This window comes from Rissa tridactyla, chromosome 5 (genome assembly GCF_028500815.1).
Source record: "Rissa tridactyla isolate bRisTri1 chromosome 5, bRisTri1.patW.cur.20221130, whole genome shotgun sequence".
NCBI classification, from domain to species: Eukaryota; Metazoa; Chordata; class Aves; order Charadriiformes; family Laridae; genus Rissa; species Rissa tridactyla.
This window is the reverse complement of record NC_071470.1, coordinates 24,128,706-24,150,737: the sequence shown is the minus strand read 5'-3', so window position 1 is coordinate 24,150,737 and position 22,032 is coordinate 24,128,706. Positions and strand designations below refer to the sequence as shown.

Genomic DNA, 22,032 nt, shown 5'->3' with positions numbered 1-22,032 from the left:
GTAGTCCGACATTATGCGTGCAAGATTACATTTTCATAGGTTGCCAAGTTATACATACACTGTCCAAGTAGCATAACCAGCTCATGATATAACTAAGCAAAGAACAGGAGAACTCAGAGAGTTACATGCAGGTATATGGTACGGTGTAAGAAAACCAGTTATGAACGTAGGTGTTTTAGAATACGAGACATACCTAGAAACAAGGAAGAACGTCAAAAAGGCTCACAGGGAAATTATTTTGGTATGGAAAACACGGCACTGAAGAAACTTGACAGAGCTGCACAGAGAAACTGGAAAGATTTGAGTCATTCTGACCCATTTTACTCCCTCTAATTTTGTGCCTCAATGCCTTAATTTCTACAAAAGCTTTACAGGTTTCTGTCTTCTCCTGGTGGATCATGTCCTGAAGATAGAACTTGATCACAGTTTACAACCCGTGAATGTATTTAAATGACCTTTCATTTTGTTTTTGCTTAAAGAGGTCCCATTAGTATTGCATGGGGAAAAAAAACCAAAACAACACACTTCAAGAACATACAATGTAGATCACTAGAAACCCAGAAAGTTAATAATCCATGATCAAAATGTCTGATCAAGCTCTCAAAAACCCCTACGGTTTTGCCATGTAATCATGATCACATATGCCACATTCTATAATATTCATAGTAAAAAAAAAAAAAAAAAAAAGAAAAGACGACTAATGTATTTTTTTAAAGCACATCACTGTTTTTCCTTGTAACAACTTCTTTGACAAAAGAAAATTGATGTATTTTAATGTTATGTAGGTGGAAAAGTCTACTCTGCTTACAACACCAAATGGGTAAAGAGAGATGTCATATCTAGGAAGAAAGCATCTGTTTTTCAGAGATATTTTTTAATAGAAAGAATCAACGTTTGAGGACCAAAATTACTTTGAATTTACTGAGGTATCTGTCAAGGATAGTACTTTCCTACAGACAACCTACCAAACCGGTCATTCACTAACACTTTGTTACTTATAGGCTCTCAAGAGTTTACCCATCTTGGCAGTAATTCTATCATCCTCTTAAAAGGAAAGAGAAGTCATCTTTGTCTAATATTCTACAGACAAATCCTCACTGATGAATGCATGAAGGTTGTATGCTGTAGACGATATAACATGGCTGCATGTTTCAAAATCTTCTGAACTAATTTCCTGATGTCAGAAAAAAACCAAACCACCAACCCTCAAAATCAGTCTGCAAATTAAAAAACCCAGTCATATACTAACTTGTTCTAAAATAAAAGGATAACAAGACCAATAAACACAACTCTCAAATGGGCTTGCTAGTCTTAAAAGTTGTTCACAGAGGCCCTAAATGAAACTGTGTTAATTACCATAGTAAGAGACCGTATATGATCTTGAGGAGTTTGCAATCAGAACAAGCAAAACAAGTGTTATTTACATTTTAAAGACAAACAATGAAGAATTCTAAATTTTTTTTGACAACAAAAGGGCATCTGTTTTAGTACCAGGTATAAGAACTGTTCCTTAGCTAAACAATTTCTTGAAAATTTTTGATTCCTTTTTTCCAAAGCTGATAACTGATCTCAAAAACTTACAAAAATTCAGAGAGCAGACTTCGTATTTTCCTAGTAAAAAACTCTTCACCTTCCTCCTACAAAGCCAATACCTCATCAATTGGTTTCACATGCCCTTTGCAGATAATTTTTTCCTTTTCGCTTCCCTTAATTTGCACAACTTAAGAGACTTAGCTGGAACCTGAACTGAAGCAATATTCTTAGAAAACTCTTCAGCAAAGTACCACTTACCCAAGTCCTTCAGAGAATCACAAAAACAATCAGAAGAGACTTTATTTTTGTTTTTCAATAGACAAAACCTTTTTAACCTAGCATTACTGATTTGGCAGATCAAAAAGTCTAAGGAAGATGCTAAAAGCCAAATGCTCTTTGTGAGAAACTTCACAGAAGTCAGTCACGTTGGTAAGGCGAGGTCATGCCAAGTTTCACTGCTCCCATGATAAAAGTTCCTCTCAAGGAGAATCAAAAGACTGCATCTCTAGCAGAAGCGTAAAGCAGGTGAATGTTGAAAAACACTGCACATCAAGACCAAGAAAAGATCTGAGAAACTAGACATCCGAAGGAATTAAAATACCTGTCTAGGAAGATGCCATGTAACTGGGCCTATGACGAAAATATAGTAAGAATTTTAGAAGTGATGAGGTGGCAACTTCATTGGACATTTTATTTCGAAGGGAAAATACTTGGTTTTAAAGAAAGCTGAGAAACAAAGATGGACTCAAAATGCTGTTGCACTCCATTCAAAGTTCTTTAAAGCCTCAAGCAAGAGGTAGGCTGAACAGACAAATGCCAGAAACAGAAAAAGATTCCACCTACCTCAGGTTCAAGGGCATAGTAATCTCTTCCTGCTATATCAAGGTAAAGGAGTGAAAATTAATTTTGTTTTCCTCCTAGCTATGCAAAGAGAATGTATCTGACTCTCTAATTCTTTGTTAGAACAAGAGAGCACTGTCACCCTAGTCATACTCTGCTATTTTGACAGTCAAGTACATCTAGTAAACCCAAGAAAAACCTGTGGAAGTTGAAGTTACTGAATAGAGCTGCATTCATATTCCTTACACAGAAATGTAATGAGGAAAATGAGTATTTTTGCTGCTGTTGACAGTGACTGGCTAAGTAACTTATACGAACCAAGCTGGCTTGTCAGTCACTCATGTACTGCTATGACTTGCTGAGTGCCAAAGAACAACGATAGTGAAAGAATGAATGAGTTACTAAATCCTATATTTTGACAAGAAGTTTCAACCTCTGACTGGGATGTATTTGAAGTAGTACCATTTGTGCAAGAAGATCCCAAATCCCATTTTGTAATGTGTAAGACACATTCTCTCACCTAAAACGGTCTTCCTGCTGAAAACTAAAAGTGAAAGTTTTGGAACATAAAATGTCTAAAAGCTTAAAATTCCACAGAATGGCACCTGAAGGTGGCATGAAAACAAAATAGCAGCTCATGGTAAAAAACCAAACAATAAAGTATAATGAATAGGGATTTAAGAGAACACACAACACAATAGCATTAACAGCAATGGCAAGTAGGAAGAATAGTGCTTCATTTGGCAATTCAAGCAAGCAAAGAAAGAGATTAAGGAAAACAAAAGGAATAAAGAGAAGCAGCATTCAGTAGATAAATAAAACCTACTTAAGAATCAAAATCAACCCTAAATCATTTGATTCTTCTGGATTTGTGTCAGATCTCTTAATATAAAAGACATGCTTTTATTACCTTTCTTTCGAAAGAGTGCATTTAGATAGTTTTCTGCTTGGCATTCAATCTTATCAGTGTTGGACTGGCCCTGAGATGACAGTTCCTCTGTAGGCGTTGACTGTGAAGAACCGATGACTGATGCACGATCCTAGAAGACATATGAAGATTGTAACATCTTTCAGAAGTTAGTCTACTGGTAGTACTATATACAATTAAGTTACTGAGCGAAAAAGAACCACTAAAAATACATTTACTATAAAGCCAAACCACCTCATTCCCTCTCGTAGCCAAACCATCTTAAGTCAAAAAGCAGTATTAACCTATGTGCAAAATTCAGTTCTCTGATTCTTACTTTCATACCAAAAATTGGGTGTTGGGGAGTCATACTTGGTATCACGTTCATACTTACACTGACTGTTTCTTTGTGTAAATTACAAAAGGAACATTTCTCATCCATAGACCAGTCAGTTAGCTCTTCTGGCTCACAGTCTTAAAAGAAGAAAAAAAGCTAGATGTTTTAAACAAGTAAAAATGGATTTTGAGAACAAAATACACATCCTACAAGTCTCTTAAATAACTTCCATCATAATCCAATAAGCATTTATTAGTACAACGTAGTCAGCAGTATTCAATTCTTCAGATATTTCTAAAGTCGTCTGGCACACATGGCTCAAATTACAAATAGCAGAGGGCACCTTTCTTAAAAGGAAAGGTAAACTCATACATTTCAGTTGATTACTTATCGCAGTTACTGGAGGCATCTGAATACTGTAAATCAAGCTCTGAATTCTGGTCATCATTCCTTTTAACAAAGGTGCACAAACTTGTAGCAAACTAAGCTAGGAATTAGCATACAGACTCCTCGCCGTTTGAGCTACATGTGTTGTACTTAGAATATTTTAATTTATTTTATAGCATCACTACAAGTTAACTAAAAACCTATACTCACTTGTCAAACTTTATTTTTTTAGAAAACTTTAAAATAACTTTATATGTTTTATCAGAAGACATAATTTGGTCTTGAGGGAATACAGGATTTCAACAGATTGCCTACATCAAATCTGGTCTTCTCCTAGTGAATGGAGACACGCCATAATGTCATTATCGCTCCTTTACGCTTCATTTTGCTAGGCTAATCTAGGCCACCCAGTTTTCTCTAATGAGATTCAACTCCACCTTTTCTGTACCATTCTCATTTGAACACCCGTTTCCTGAACGCAGACAACTGAGATCTCAAGATGATGCCTTACTTTTACAATTACATCAGGCTTCCTTAAACTGTAGACAGTACTTTTCCTACAGTTTCCTAGTTGTGCATGAGTCTATCACAGCTGCAGCATTTTGGCAGGTGAATATGAACCCCCAATTAACTACAACACCAAGGTCTTTCTCCATCCCATTCATTTCCAATTCATGCACTTACAGCCCAAACAACTTCTTCCCCCCACTTAATAATCACCAAACATATTTCCTCCTTTTCTCTGTCCCACTAAATTACAATCGCAGCTCCATTAAGAAGGTTCTTGAGGTTATCTGCTTTCAATAACACACTGTGGTGGGTTGACCTCGGCTGGCTGTCAACCCCCACCCAGCCTCTCTGTCACTCCTCCCTACTCAACAGGGTAGGGGGAAAAAATAAAATGGAAAAACTTGTGGGTCAAGATAAAGACAGGGAGATCACTTACCAATTACTGTCACAGGCAACCCAGACTCAACTTGGGGAAAATTTATTTCATTTATTGCTAATAAAAATTGATTTGCTTAATGAGAAAGGCAAAACTAAAGCTACCTTACCACCCCTTCTTCCCTGGCTTCAACTTCACTCCTTCATTCCTGACTCTTCTACCTCCTCCCCCATCCCAAACGGTGCAAGGAGAATGGGGAACAGGGGCTGTCCTCAGTTTATAACAGTTCCTCTCTGCTGTTCCTTCCTCCTCATGTTTTTCCCCTGCTCCAGCGTGGGGTCCTTCCCGTGGGCTACAGGCCTTCATGAACTGCTCCAGCGTGGGTCCTTCCCACAGCTGCAGTTCTTCACGAACTGCTCTAGCATGTGTCTTTTCCACAGGGCACAGTCCTTCAGGAAGGCCACAGTTCCTGCCAGAAAACCTGCTCCTGTGTGGGATCTCCATAGGTTGTAGCTTCCTGCAGGGCATCTCCACCTGCTCCACTGTGGGGTCCTCCATAAACTGCAGCGTGGTTATCTGTTCCAACGTGGTCCTCCATGGGCTTCAGATTCTACCTACTTCACCACGGTCCTCTCCATGAGCTGCAGGGGAATCTCTCCCTCCAATGCCTGGATCACCAACATCTCCCCTCTTCCTTCTCTGACCTTGCTGTCTGCCGGGTGGTTTCCCACTCCTCCCCCCAAAACTGCTGAGCTTTTACTCTTTCTTAAATATATTAGCACAGAGGCACCACCAGAAATAAAACGAATCTGAAAAAAATTAGGTTCTTGAGCATGAACATAAACCAAGTAACTCTGTATTATTACTTAAATCTATTTTACTCAGCTCTAAAATGCTAATTTGGAACGGAATCCTGCATTAACAATGTGTTAATATTGCTTCCAGGGATGCAAACCAGCAGTTTTGACAGGTTGGACAACTGATGATCAAAAACAACAGGGGATTTTCCTTGACTGGACAAAAAAAAAAAAAATAGTTATTTTTGCTGAATTAATCTAGCTGTCCCAGCCTGTTTGAGCTATTCCTTTAAGATGTCCACAGATGAAAAAACCCCACACTATTCTTTCATAGAAAGTTCATGTTTTCATAGTTTTCCTCGCAACCAAAATAAATCTACTTATGAATGCTGGCATTCTGCACATAACTACAAGACAGGTTTTATATTTTCAGAGAAATTCTTCTGCCTTGGAATCCCAAAGTTCCCCTGTTAAAAGTCTAGCTAGAGAGCAATCCTTGTGTGTCACCAAAAAAGCAAACCTTGAGAAACATCATCTCTAAGTAACACCAAATTTATTCAAAGTATAAACCACGTAGAACTTAACATATTAAGTATGCCAGTGAGCTAAGCAAAACTGTCATCAGATAGCAGATATATACCAGATACATCAAATGCCAGGCATCCAACAGTTTCAGCTCACCACCACAGGAAACACACCAAGACCAGTATTAAGTTTTTAACTACAGATAGACAACCATACTCTCAGAAAGATCAAAGGCACGGATGGCACTTTAAGCAGGACAAGCTTTTTCTTAGCTGCACTCAATTTAGGATCACGATCATCTCCCCTCCTGGTTTTATCTTCCTTGTGGTCAGCTGATGAAAGATGTGCTGACAACCTGCAACACTAGCCAGCCCATGAGGAAAAAGTTGTTAAGACTGTGCAAAGTGCATTTAAATACAAAGCATGGTACAGATTATTACTTGAAAACAGTCATTCACTTAGTACAAAGCTGTTAAACCTATTTCCACCTTTTAAGAATAAAACAGTGAACTTTGACAAAAACTACTACCTTTTTTAATTTCTTAAGCCATTCAAATCTTCATTTCCCCAAACCATTTTTCCCAGAGTCATGCTGAATTAAGCAAATTAATAGACATCTGTAGTACTGAACACTCTTAAAGTGTGAAATAACTGCCTAGTAAATCTAAGTAAGAGATCACTTAAAAAATTGAACCCTTACTTTCCAGTATTTTCTGCATTATTATGATAATGTCCTAATAAATTTTCCAGCTATTTGTCGCAATTTTGAGCAAATAATCCCCTTCCATTTTATATGGCATCACTGCTTCCTAATAACTACATCAAAATACCTAAGGTGTTTTTCATGTTCCTTCATTTTTTTTAACTTCATAAAAACTTGAACAATATAGAGATTCATGTTTCTAATACAAGTTTTCACCCAATTACTTTATATATGAATAAATATTCCAGAACAACCTAAGGAAAAATAGAAAACACCTGAAGTAAACCTTTCATCCTGTATGAAGAGGCTTTTTTGCTGGCAAAGAAAGAATGAGAGCTCCTTTTCTCTCAAAAGACACTGTCTTCCTTCTGTCCACAAGAGAACAGAACCAATGTGTAATCCCCCCCCAAAATACACACATACCAGATGATTAGAGGAAAAGTTTTCTACCAGTTTAGCTAAATATCTGTAAGTAGAATGTAAAGAGTAACAATTTAAATGTGAACCTACTTAACTGAAAACGGGTATAAGTAAAGGATTAGAAAGCCCTAAGGATGCAATGACACAAGAAGCCTCCAGCTTGTTCAGAGCATGACCAAGGTCAAATGCCAAGCTACAGAACTTGACACCTTCACAACCAGAAGCTGCACCATCGAAGCAGTCGGGGAAAAAAAACCTGGTGCTGAATAACAGAGATGATGAGAACCATTTAAGCAAGCCCAAGGTAAGTCCTACATATGCATCATATAAGAATTTCAAGATAATGAAAAAAATCTTGCCATCTTCAGGTAACTGTTGTTTGTGGGCGGCTATTATAAGTTAATTAGTTTGGCTTCTCAGCAAGATCATTTCTGAGGTTTACAAGAGATCTTCTTTGAAAAGTAAAAAACGTAGTAAGACTGAAGCGTACCTTTTACCATTTACATTTGTTATTACCATTTATTATTCTCTCAAGCAACTTTGAGAGAATACAATACAATACAATAATTTAATCTATACTTCAAATACTATTTCAAGACAGAAATAAGGAGGAAATATATCAATTAACACACTCCTGTTACATTTTATGCACATTTTTTTTTCTACAAACAATACATAAAACCAACAATGTAAGAGAAAAAATGGTATTGTAGCTAAGTGGCATGTACATCAGCGGAATCTCACACATTTCTGGGTAACAAAGCCATATAATTTCTTGAGCTATGTTCAAAGAAATGTACACTCCTCCTAATGAGGCATAACACTGCATGTTGACAATACTGGTTCAGTGGTTACGATGGGAAAAATGGACACCTTACAAGATGCAGTGATTTAGGCATGTTGCTAGTCTCAAAATTTGGGTTCTCATTCTACCAACTTCATATTTTGTTAACTAAGGCAGATTATTTACTTTGTATCTTAGTTTCACTATCCTTAAAGTAAAAGTAGCACTTAAATTATGACACTGGAAAAACGTATAACAGATTTTACTCAAGACTTCTGTATTAATCATTATAATGCAATTCAGACCCAAATTAGAAACAGCCTTGCATACTATAAGATCTACCTCTACCATTGCACAAAACATGGCAAATTCAAACAGGATTATTTAAGTTACAGGTACTATATCTATAAAAATGAATGAAAAATAGTAAGGTAAGGTGGGCATCCCAACCTAACCCTCCTTCATTTCTTCTGCAGTTGCTCCAGAAGTCAAATCAATTTTATAGATGTGTCAAACATGGAAATATGCTTTAGCCGTTGAAAAATTCAGGCACATGACTGACAGATATTCTTGCAAGTTTGAAAAAAATTAGGTTTAAAACTTTACATTTTATATAAACACAGATTTAATTTGCAGGATAATGCATCAGATATCAAAGACCTTCTGCAAGCAATGGAAATCGCAGATCTTAACAAGTTTACAAGAAATCTTCACTTGCATGAGGCAAATAAGCTAAAAATTTTCTTGTAATACAGCTCAAATATATAATGCAGGAACTCTAAAGAAGCAATATAACACCTTATTGTGAACTATCAGGTTCCTTTAACTGTAACACGTATTCTGGTCATTAGCTCAGTACTTTCTGCCTCCTTAAACAAAACAAAGTGTCCTGAATTCTCTTTTGAAATGTAAACCCTTTGATGCAAAGGAATAATAAAGCTGTAATCGCTGATCAGTGTAAAGCCCAATACATAGCAATCCAAAAAAACAAAAAAAAAAAAAGATACTGTACACTACCATAACAATGCCCCATTCCCTTTCCAGAGTAGTAATGTGCTTGTTTATCACATCCGATTCACTACTCATGAAAATAAGCTTTAACCCAAATTTACACATTTCTTAAATGTTTTTAAGCCTCACTAGTAGCATGCTGAGCTTTATAAGCGTCAAAAAAATATTCCTAAAACACCAGTAAAGTACTATTTCAAGTTCTCCCCCTTTCCCTTGAAAATATTGTGTTATGCCTATGGTACAGGCCAAGGAACTTGCACAATATTAATAAGACAAAACCATAACCAAGTTAAAGCAATCATTCCAAACCTATTCTAAGCAAACATAAACATCTTATGACGCTCTGCCTCACGTACTACCAGTATATAAGTTACAAATTTTACAAATTATACTGTCAGATAATAAATTGTAAATAAATTAAATGAAACATTTTGAAGGTTCGATAACAGAAAGAACATTTTTTTAAAGCCATGAAAATTAACTCGATAGAACACTTCTTTCAACACTTCAAAGCAATTTTGTGCTGGATTTTCCTCCTTTGCTTTCGCTAAAGACAGATGAATCATTTCTTACTTAAACAATTAAAGACTCGGGTGTTATTGACAGTTATTCCAGCAAAATCAAACCCATTTGGAATAAGGCTAGGTCTTATAAGGGTAACGGGAAAAAAATAATTTTTATATATATATATATATATACACACACACACACACACACTCTCTTAAAACATAGATATACTTTTTATATATATATATACACACATTTATATAATAAATATATAAAAATAAAAAGCTTAAGTTTTCTTGACAACTGCAAGAAAACCAAACTAGCAATCATTACCTTCCTTTTCCCAATTAATGTCGATAGGAAGCTGAGCAGCTTGTCTTCCCTTTCTAATGTCCAAAAAATTAAGTAGGAGATGCAGTATTGCAGAAAAGTAAATCTTTCTCACGAGAGTTTCCCAGGAAAGCCTAAGTAATCCAAAATTTCCCTGCATAGGAACAAAATCTATGTACCATTTTACCTAGTGTTTTGCCTATATTGACAGTATTGACAAGAACACCATGAGATTAATGTTAGAAAGAAAAAACAATTGATTATTTCCTTTTTAGAATTCAATATATACTTTAAACTACCTTTAAAAACTAGTAAATTAAGGTCATTGCACTAAAAGCTGGCTCGTTTACCTTCAAATAAACTGAGGTCTCTTCGTAGCCTTGGTCCATAAAGCCCTTCTAAAATACTTTCAAAACCTGGAGACAAAAGAAACATTTAAAACAGTAAATCAAAAGTTTCTTAAAAGAAATCAAATTGGAGAACACTGGCAGCAAGTATTCCCAAATTCTGAGTGCAATTCCAAGAATTGTTACATTTATCACACAAATATTTACTCCTTCCACTATAGTACTATTCAACAGAATTAGAAGATAAAAATAAAACAAGGCAACTGCCATCTGCACACAATCAGCCTATTAAGCCATGGCCCAACAACCTCATTAGACTTAAAATAACTACCACAGTATCTTAAAGGTGGGAGGATTAGCCTCATAGCTCTACACAAGTGTAGTCTCTCTTACGCTGAGAATTAGAATCGTGTATGGAGGGCAAAAAAGATAAAAACCTTCAAAATCAGAAACTTCTCATTTATGAGCACCTGAAGTTACATAATCTGCGTAGGCTAGTATTCCTACAAACATAAAGAAGAAAGCTTACTTTGCTTCTGATATCATAACAGTTCTCTCTAGTTCTCCGTATCTGTACAAAAACGTTTTAAAACTGAGGATTAGATAAATCCAATTATTTTCCAGATTTACCAGCTAGTCTGTTTACGTTTTTGGTAAAATCACTTACTGTAACAAGGGAGAAGAGACACAGAGCAAACCAAATGATTAAGAAAACCCCAAATCCCCCAAAAACCCAAACAAAAAAAAACCAAAACAGAACAGGAAATTCATGACAACTGATGAAATATGGTAAGAATTTACATCCTCATCAATATAACAGAAGTTTTGTTCAACATAGAAACAGTTTCCAAGTGCCCCCCCTTTTCTCCTTACAAATAATAAGCTTATTTTCAACTAAGAGGATAATTCAAAGCAGCATTTGAAGATCCTCATTCTTCATACTCGAGACCTGCCTGTATTAAAGATGTAGCTATTTTACAGTACTTTGCAGAGACTATTTTATCATCATGCCACGTAAAAGATACCAGTATCTTCAGGAAACAACTATCATCACCAAAGAACATTTAGAATCAAAAGTTTGCTCATCAGCTGTGATGCTCTCTAAGACAATAAAACATACTGCTCTCTCATCAAAAAATGACACATACTTTTTAGAGCGTATGTACACTAGTATAAGGAAGAATAAATATGTACCATATCTTAAGTAGCATGTTAAATAACACTGGAATCCTAATGTAGACTAGAGAAGCTATCTTAACACACAGAGCTGTTCAGCTTGACATGTCACATTTTGCTAAAATTTACCTTTCAATTTTGTATTATTTTATAACTTTAAGATATGAATTATATTTATATTATCAAACACAATTGATTATAATTATACTTGCTATAAAACTATGCTTTGAGCTATAAATGTATTTATATCTGTTTTAATTTTCCACTTTTCTTTGTAATAAATACAGTCCTATATGAGAACACAAATTAAGGGACAAAACCACCGTCCTCTCACAAATACATATATACACACATGTTTTAAACACAGTCTACAAAACCTAGAAAGCAAAAATCCAAGGCCCAAGCATACCATAAAAATTACCTTAAAGCATTATCCACCGACTCTTAGATTCAGTGTAATATAAACTCACATCATATTAGCATTGTCCAAATTCCCAGTTCTTTTGGCTTCAAAGAGTTGTGGACAAAAAAAGCAAGAGAGATGAAGAAGTCTGAAGTTAAGACAGCAATTCCCCAAACACAACAGTCTAGAAATATAACACACACTGTGTGTACTATTATGATCATTAATGTTATAAACTGCAAGCCACCTTATCTCAGCAGCTAGCAAATACATAGGTTCTTGCAAGTTATGGTCACTGGGTAAAGACAAGAATGGAATGAAGTATCTCTTGGAGACAGCTGTACTTATTCCAAAAGAACAAATACTTATCTCCCCTTTCTTAGCACTTTGTAAATCAAACAACAGGACGCTTCTTTACCATTCTAGTCAGTACCCAAAACTACCTTCTTTTTTGGACACCTACCTCCCCCCAGGGCATGGAAGGCGTTACTGGTTTCTGTCTTTACATTTGTGCTTACACATATCTCCTTGCCCTACTGCCTGCTCCTGCCTATGCAAAAACGTGAGCACAGAAAACCCAGCTCTGTGAAACAGCAGTTTGTTAAGAATGCAATTTCCAAACAGACTTCTATACAGCTTGTATTAAAGATGTCAAATAGCACATTGTGGGTTTTTTTCCCCTGAACCCTGGGCACACCAATCCACTTCTCTGCTAATCCTTCAAACTTAGTTCCATCCCACCCATTCAAAGTGACACTTACAAGTCCTCCAAGAACTTCCCCATGGATCCACAATTTAGACTTACTCAATGTGATCACTTCCTTCCTCACCTTTGGATACTGGATCTCTTTCTTTTAAAAGGTTTACTTGTACAACCTAACAACATAGAGAGGATCTTTTTCCAGCCCCTATTCTACGGTTTTCCCAGAAAACACATGTACTACTTCCACTTTGTGCAGTTTTTTTTTTACAAAGTTGTTCTGCCCCTTCTCAGCAGGATTGATACAATTTTAATTTAGCCTAAACAGGAAGATACACTTCAGTTTCCATTACAGCTACTGATAAATACGTGCTGGCACTGTTTCATAAAATATAACCACCTGAACCCAGGCATTTCAATAAACCTTTATTTTATGAGATAGTATGCATAAACAAATAGTAGTAGTAGTTTTGGAACTCTTAAGAACCTGAAAAGCCTACAGATACCAGTCAGAAATATATTTGCTTATACCTCTTGTGATTCACCAATAAAAAAAAGTTTGCTCTAAATTCACTTTACAGAATTTTTCATATCTCTTGGCAGCTGATTACCTCCTTGATTCCAAACTACCTTTCAAAACTACTTCAGCAGTCTTCCAAAGCAGAAAATTATGATACAGCTAGTCCCTTAACCCAGTTTAAAATTTCCACAGTTTGCTTTCCTGAACAAAGTTGGGAACAGTTCTTTTGCCCACTTCAACACTCACCATCCCCACGACCACCCTCTACCATATCTATTGCTTTCCTCACTTAGGGCTTGGATGAGGACTCCCAGACAGGAGAGGCTGGAAGTTGTGACCTCCTGCAAGAGGAAGGAGGCCATCTTTCTCCACTGCTAACCATTCCAGTGCTGAAATGGCATGCAACCCAGGAAACAGGTGAGGAGGAACAAATTCTGTCATGTTTGGCACCTAAGCCTGATCCATGGGTCACAGCAATGTCGCTAAAAGGAAGCAACGGGTGACAATAATTGCAGGCTCCCAGGGCAATAAAGGCTTCTGCACAGCAGCCAGACTGGCTGTCTTAAAAGCTGTGCTGCCCATCTCTGCCGTCCATCTTCATGGACACCATGATATCACCAAAAGAGATCTTCAGCAGATCAAAGCTAACTACAGGAGTTCAGGGACAGTGGTGAATGACACCAGAGCCCACGTGTTGATTCAGGCGAAAAGCTCTGACAGGAGCAAACACATCCTGTGGATCAACATCTGACTACATAGCAGGCAGGACTTCAGCTCTTAAGACATTAAGATCCTCTGAGAAACAAAGAGTGCTTGAGAGAGACAGGATCTATTTGATAATGCAAATCACCATTGCTAACAGGCTTCCCTCATGAAGAGGGCTGCAAAGAGAGGGACAACACAACAGTGAGGAACTTACTGTCATCCTGGAAAAGTGGCATAAGCAGGGACACATGTTAAGTAGCTGTACGTGAATGCATTCAGCACAGGAAGCAAGCACAGGGGATTAGAAACCAGAGCACATAACAATCTCACTGGGAATATGTGTTATGGTGAGATAGTTCACACAACTGGAGAACTGCAGTGGATGGATACTGGCTTTTAAAAAAGCAGAAGTGAGAAAGTTAAGGAGGACAGTGCTTAGACTTTATGCAAAGAACTTGAAGAAATGGAGATTTAGTGTGGAATGGGATACAGAACAGCTGAAAATCCATGGGTCAAGATTCAACCAGGGGAACATCATGGTGAGCATCTGTTACAGACTGCCCAATGAAGGGTAAATAGATGAAGACTTAAAAAAGAAAAAAAAAAAAAAGAAAACATGCACAATCACAGGCCTTAGCTCTCATGAAAAGTATTCGTTAACCTGACAGCTGATGGAATGCAACATGGCAGCGCACAAGCAACCCAGGAGATTACTACAGTGCTTGAAGGACAAACCCGATTGAGGTGGTGGGACAAGCTCAATAGGGAAGGCACTCTGCTAGACCTACTACTCATTAAGGACGAACTGATTGGTGGTGTCACAGTTAACAGCGGTCTTGGCAACAGCGGCCATGAGATGGAATTTAAGATCCCAAGGGAAGCAAGGAACTTGAGTAGCTGAATAATGACCCTGGGCTTAGCAGTCACTGATTTACAGGGGCACAGTGTAATGAAGCTAGGACTGCTGTACTACTGTCTTGTCAAAACCAGGTAAGTCTCAAACAGTCCAAGGCCCTATGGCAAGATTTTTAGAAAGAGTTAGCAGGATAGCTCACCAAAGTCAAGGAAATTGAAAAGGTAAGAGTAGTTACCACTACTGAGCAATTGGGAAACCATTACTTTGTGAATTATTTCCAGTATGTTATTTAAGTGTCTCTACAAGTTTACTCATATTTAGAAGAGTACTACAACAGGATTATTAAATACAAAATAAGTCTTTAGACTGCCTTCACAACTTTTAGTTAAAGTCTTCTTAAAGAAAAACTACCCTTCAAGTGCTCATAGAACTTTATGATTTAAGTTTTCTGTAACATCTTATCACTGTGAACTGCATAGTGTCTGTCACACCTTAAAAGCCTATCTACATTAGAAAGTGTATGTTGCCAACTACCAACAGTACAGGCTGTAAAAGTCTTTGTTATGAATAAAACAGAATAAAGATTAAATGGATACATTCCATGGAAGCTTCCCAGGTTGGGCACCTTATACAGACTTACAGAGGTATTCAAGGAACACACGAGGACTCTTCCTCACTGCATGACCAAATACAGCCATTTTTCATCTACTTTTCAGCAATAGTGTGGCCATATATTATGACGGCCTCTTCCATCCAGAAACTAATAAATTGCTAAGCTGGACCTGCCGCTGTGGAAGCTATCTATAGAGTAGATTCTATGTTGCACCAAGCCTAGAGAAAAATCACAAGGTGCAGACTTAGAACTTTTAATACAAGGTTGGCCTAGGTTAACTTTGGACAGATGTAACTGAACAACTGTACAATACAGATTGAGGTCAAACAGGTTTAGTTATAGATTGGCTATTGTTTTTCCAAAAGCTGCACCTCTATAATATTTCCGAGAGGAAATAAGTTATTTCAGCCTCACAGTTGATCCCAATTCAGTACCTGCACAAACCACCCCTGCCCTCCTTCCCCCCCCACATCCTCTAGGTGATCACAACTGAGACTGCAAGGAGGTTTTCAACAAATTTGTCTGAATGACTCAGGCTACAGGTAAGGAGAATAGCCAAAAAAGAATAAATATAATGTATTAAATGGAAACTGACATTTGAGTACTGCTTTCAAATGTACTACTTGGCAAGTTTGAAGATAGGAGAGGTAATTACTATACAGTTGGGAAAGAGAACAGTATTATATGCACAGGTTATATGAAAATGTTTTTGATAGGTTTAGCACATTCTACATCATACCAATTTCTTGATTACCCTAGTCTTGTTTACAGCCATATTAACTGCAGTATTTGTATCTTCTTTTGAAAAGAAAGTCCATTTGATAAAAGCAGATATATTTCCATTCACCCTTGACCTTTTTTTTTTCCATTTACATGTTTCTGTTTCAGAAGTAATCCAATTCTAGGGCTTTAGCTACAAGTCTTTTTTCCCCCCCTTTGTTAAAGTCACTGTATTTGAGACCTTTTACTAAAATTTAATCCTTTTTAGTAAAATAAATAAATGACTTTTTCTTTACACTCTTACTGAGTGCTAGAACACAAAACCACTAAATCTCAAGAAGGGGTCTCACAAGACTTAGGCAAACTATGATAATTACAGTTGATGCAGAGGCATATTGAGGTACTCGTCTAGCCACTTGTAGCAGGATAACTGGGAATCCACGTAACTAGCTACCACACTGTAGCCACTGAGTTAAAAAAAAAAAAAATGGTGAAGAAAAACCCTATAACTCAATTTCTCATCACACCTATGGTCTCACAATAAGCCACCTAGAAAACCCTTCACTTATACTTGCTTCCCTCTCCCCTGATCTCCTGCAGCTTTTTTCAGTTTAGGAAGGTATGAGCTGATGAACTGATAAAAAGCTTTCAGTGGAAATATTTCTAAATAAATTCACTTTTTGGTTTGATATTTTTCCAAGCCATGAAGACTGTTTTATTCATATCTCTGGATACATACCAGAAACGGCAGATGAATGTTCCTTACAGAGATAGACAAAATTTAAATGGAAGAGGGAAATCTTAATAATACTGCTCATCTGATTCATATTTACTGCTCTATTTTTCATCTTAATGCTGAAAGGCTCCCATTAGAAGGGATCACATTGTTCTCTCCAACTATGTGTTAAGGAATTTGGAAAATACCGGGTGCATGCAAATTAAGTTCTGCTTTTTCCCTTCTTCTCCAGCATATCCTCAGTTAGTCACAGGGTAAGACTGCTGCACAATACTTTAAAAGGACGGGGCATGCATGTGTATTTTTACTACAATGAAATGAAACTTTCAGCTTAAAGCACTACAGTCTGTGGAGGCACTGCAGGAAAAAAAAAGAATCTTGAGGCTCTGTAAAACATACCTTTGTCAACCCACCTAACAAAGTTAGCAGAAGCAGGTATCAGAATCTTCACAACTTCCACATGCCTAAAAATTAACTTATCACAGGGACTTCCATCACCCTCCACTTTGTGGCCTACTATACCTAGAATTACATCTGAATTATGGTAGTTCAAATTGTTTTACTTAAGTCCAAATCACTTGTTATTAATTTATTCTTAAGTAAAATCAGGCCTCACCCCTCCTATTTAAGAAAAAGATGCTGTTAATTAACATACATCAGCAAGGAAGATTCATGTCTCCTTGTTTTTTGCAGTTATTCAATATTCTAAGCAGAGCAAATGGAACGAAAAGTTACAGTAGTAAAAAACTGCACATTCTAAGCCCTGTGGAGTCTAGACCATTAGTGCTGCTTTTTAAATCAAAACTGACATGAAAGTAGGTTCGGAATTGCTGATTTCAATTCTTAGAGAATTGTAAACTTTAAAAAATGGTCTTGAAAATGTAATTAGGAAAGTCCAAAGAATAGGATTACATTTAATGAGATTGGGCATAGTACTGCCAAGACATGGCATTAAAATGAAACTTCCTTCTTTTATTTTTTGGTGTTCTGTAATAGTAGTTAGTGTTACTTTACCTCATTGTTAAAGAGACTTGCGTACGAGTTCAGTTCCTGCTTCTGCATTTTCCTTTGACCACAGGAACATTGTTACCTAGTTTTCGTATAGATTCTGCTCCCATTCTGAAGTCACGCAACCCATATTTTGAGGTGGTGTTTCTTAATTTATGTAATTCTATCACATTGTATGAGGAGTCTCAGAAACTAAAAAGTCACAATGGAAAGAAGTTACGGACAAGTAAGGACCAAAATACAGATCCTGCCCGCACCAGTTTATTGCCCTAACCAACAGGCTAATCTCTGTAACTGCTAGTCTCCTTTGTCCCATACACTTTTATTTAAATAGCAGTAACTCCATGGCAAGGTACAACACACAAACATGCAGTTCAGAGCTAAAACTCAACAATGTAACTGACATTACCATGAGAAGTAAAAGTTTCCCTTTGTATGAGAAAGAATATATAAGCAGCTAAAAACTAAGCTTTGTTCTTCCACACCAGACCAATGACTTAAAGGATATATTTTTCCCCTTCTTTGCCCTCTTTCACTGAACTAAAAAGTGATCTCTTCTGAAAACTACGTGTAATTCGATAAAGTATTATATATAAATGGCAAACTTCAGTTCTACTTCTCCCCATCTATACAGTTTCACAACTGCATTATTTAGTTTGGCTCAGTACAGAAGTATATCTGAAGGAAGTTTTGTGGTTTGCATTACTAAGCCAGCTATCTTGGATTTAAACAATCATACCACAGACAGAATTCAGCTTCATTAGTTTCATCAAGCATTAGAACCGCTTTTAGTGTTATGGTTTTGTTTTTTAACAAGTAACCCAGGCAGACAAAGCACCAAGCCCCTAATTTCTCTGAAAAAAACCCTTCTGCTTCTCTTCGTATTGTCTCTCAGTAGTACTTCAATATTTATTTTAAAATACAGGTGCAGAAGTTGGAAGCAGTATTTTGTTTAGGCTTAATTAAGAAGGCAAAGAAGTCACTTGCCTTTCTCACAAATTATCCCTTTCTAAAGAAAGGAGCTCACGTTCAGTCATCTTTTATTTTCTGATAATATAAACTTAGAACCTTCTGAAGTATATGCCCCCATTTTACAGGTACAGCTTGCACTCCATGTTCCACCACGTTTGACACTGTAAAAGGTTACCAGTTCCCCTGAAAAACGGCTATCTGCTTGTAAGTTTTGCAGTTTTTTGTCTCCAGATAAAGAAATGGTCTCCTGCTTCCAAGTGACAAGAAAAAAATTAGTTGCACCAGAAACTCAATCCCCTTTATACTATCTGTGTTTATTACTCAGCCATCACCAAGTTTCTTTGATATGTCAGACCACTCTCCATTGATTTAGAAAGCATCTTAGGAGTTTTTTTGTAGCACTAATTCAAAATTTTGAAAAGCATTAAGTAGTTATCTCAATCTTTTTATTACACCTAGCTACACTTATCCCACCACTACGATACAAGCAGCAACTCCCTCACAACTTCTTAAAGGAGACTATTCTGTAGAGAAGGCAGTTATTTTCTAATTTATCAGAGTAGAACAGAGCGCTTAACAGAATAACTTGAATTATGCGTTAACTTCTCCGTCTGTTTCTTCTGCTGCTCCCTTCATTCCACACGTCAGCAGCTGTCCTCTCTGCCCCTGTCGTCCTGTCCCCCCCACCTCAGCCATAGACAGATTCATAATTCATTAGTCTTGTTTATATATTGGCATCATTCTCAAAGTCCCAGGGATTCTGTTTTTGCTGTTGGTTTGTTGTTGGGTTTTTTGGGTGTTGTTTTTTTGTTTGGGTTTTTTTTTTTTTTTTTTTTTAAATCTACTGTAACAACAATTTGGAAAGGATAGACCAGGTTATGAAACCTCTGAAGCACTGAGTTAAAAACCAAACAAACACTCAAACAATCACCTTTTTGCCATTTATACAAATGGTAAGAAAAAATAAACTAGCTAGCTGGGCAGAATACTCAAGATATGGAACATGACAACAGAAGCAAAAATTAATAAATCTTTATCCAATTGTTATCTTTTTCCTGTTTGTAATGTCACTACAGAATATCTATTCAGTAAAATTCATTATTTGATAAAATGCCGGCCAGATTCTCAGGTGAAAAACTGGTCCATTTTTCTTGGAGAAAAAAATCTTGGGACATAATTTAGAACAGAGTTCACATATGGGCAGGGTAGGGAGGGGGTTTCTGTTGATTATTTGTCTAGCTTGAATCTACTTTTTGCTTATAAGACTCAAAAAAAAAAGTATTCTCATAACAGAAAGTTCTAAACATTTAACTTAATACACTCATTTTCTTTACCATATTAATTCAGATGCCTGAGCAAAGAGGAACGAACATACCAGAGATTCCAATGTGAAAGGGAGGAAATCCTCTATTTAGACTCCAGTGCAAATTCTGAGACATAGCTAAAAAAGATTCTTGTCCTGCCCTAATGCAAATCTCGAGTCCAAGAATTAATGTAGTTGAGGACACTGCTGCTGCTACTGAGAAGAGACAGGGTGACCAAAAATTGAAAGGAGACTACAGAAGAGCTTCAGTTCTAATTGACTGCTTTTCACTTAGGATAAAAATCTGTGCTTTCAACTCTCTACGCTGTGCTTTATTGAAGGGATGCAGACAGCGATGAAATATATTTTCCAAAACGAACGTATACATCAAAAGAACTAGCTATAACATTAAGCAGTTATAAGCATTAAACAGAATACAAAGAGGGAGTAATATTCCAGTGCTAGGAAGACCAAAATTGGCAATACCTCAGTGGCAAAACAAAAAGAGGAAATATCCTGCCTCCCCCCCAAATTGTTTAACAATTTTAAAGAAAAGGGTGGCAGCCAACAGGGAAAAAAAATAAAAAAGTAAGATTTGTAGGTTAAGTAAAGACTGAGGTTAGCACCAACTCAGAGTTCAGGTCTATTTTTTCAGGTACTTATTTATATAAGTAACAGTATGAAAAATAAAGCTCAATAAGAAAGGAAGTATCTCACACTCCAAAGTAATCTTCTATGCCAGTAAGAATCCGTCCTTATAGACTTGTAAAAAGGAGAGCCCATGTGACATCTTTTACCGCAGCTTCCAGACACTGTCAAAATTAAAATTAGATTTCTAATGTAGTAGCAAGATATTTTGAGAGATTTGTGTTATTTATAATTTAAAAGGCATAAGGAAAACAATTCAGAAGTGACTGTGCTGCTCTGTGGATAGGGGGAGAGAAAAATGCTTCTAAGTGACAGTTACTAGAACTAAATTTCTGTTCTCTCTAAAAATTTCTGTCTTTGAACAGTGATGTAATCCCAGCTGTCACACAGGGACATTTAGATATGGAATTGGTGTGAATATTGGTGTTCTTCAGACAATGAAGTTTATCCTACTGCCTTTCTTTTTCAAGATACTACATCAAAAAGTTACCTAGATACCAACTGTTACTCAGAACAGTTCTGGCTATAATTTGGGCTAATTTATAGTTTGTATCCTTACAGAAGAAAATTCAGAGGGAGTAAGTCACTGTAAAGGAAGATAACATCCAGCTTGGAAAAATGCTTGCAAGTTCCTCACATGGTATCAATTTACCATTTTACAACATGAGTAGAATAATGCCCAAGACGAAAACATAGAAACAACTGTCACTTTCAGAAGACCATGTGCCTGAAGCACATTCTTGTTTCTTAACTATAATTTTAAGATGTACAAGAGGACTGAAAAGTTTGGCTATTTTACCTAAAAAGTTTGGGATTGCTAGACAAAGGCTGCTTTTCTACATGAAGCCCTAGTCAGATGTTCACTAAATCATGGCAGAAAAGTGAAGTCCACAGCAAATCTGTAACAATTAATAGATCACAATATTGATTTACTATTCTGTAGTCTCACACACTTAACCAGCACCTAGGAGAAAGTCTAGCAGTCAACTAATGAATAAACAGGTCTGGCACACTTCACAGATTATCAGAATCAAAGAACATGAAGTTTTCTGATAAGAAGGGAGAACTAGCTGAAAGATATTAGAGAAAAATACTGTTATCAGAAAATGCCAGTTCACTGACCCAAAAGAACATTTAATTCAAAACATTCCTAGCCTGATGGGCTTTTAGGAAACTGAAGCTTAGGATTCCATAGAACTGTGCGTCTACTACAAGCTAATGAAGTTGCAAGCCTTCAGAAGAGTTCCATGAAACTAATGCCCGACAGTAAGTTTAACAAGTAAGTGGAATTTCCTAAGAGATTCAAAGTTTCATGGGAATTTTCAAGAGGTTTCTTTTCAATTATCATTTCTGTGTCA

The 22,032-nt window shown here is 36.7% G+C and overlaps 1 protein-coding gene across 7 annotated transcripts in view; it reads right to left on the bottom strand.

Moving 5' to 3' along the window:
- Nucleotides 1-22,032, bottom strand: part of LCORL (ligand dependent nuclear receptor corepressor like) — an 87,995-nt gene that overhangs the window by 48,618 nt on the left and 17,345 nt on the right. For all 7 annotated transcript variants that reach the window (XM_054201951.1, XM_054201955.1, XM_054201950.1 and 4 more), the window contains exons 2-4: nt 10,318-10,383; nt 3,675-3,754; nt 3,284-3,413 (exon numbers count right to left, since the gene is read on the bottom strand). In XM_054201951.1, coding sequence (XP_054057926.1) covers nt 3,284-3,413; nt 3,675-3,754; nt 10,318-10,383 — 276 coding nt within the window. The remainder of the gene's footprint in view (nt 1-3,283; nt 3,414-3,674; nt 3,755-10,317; nt 10,384-22,032) is intronic.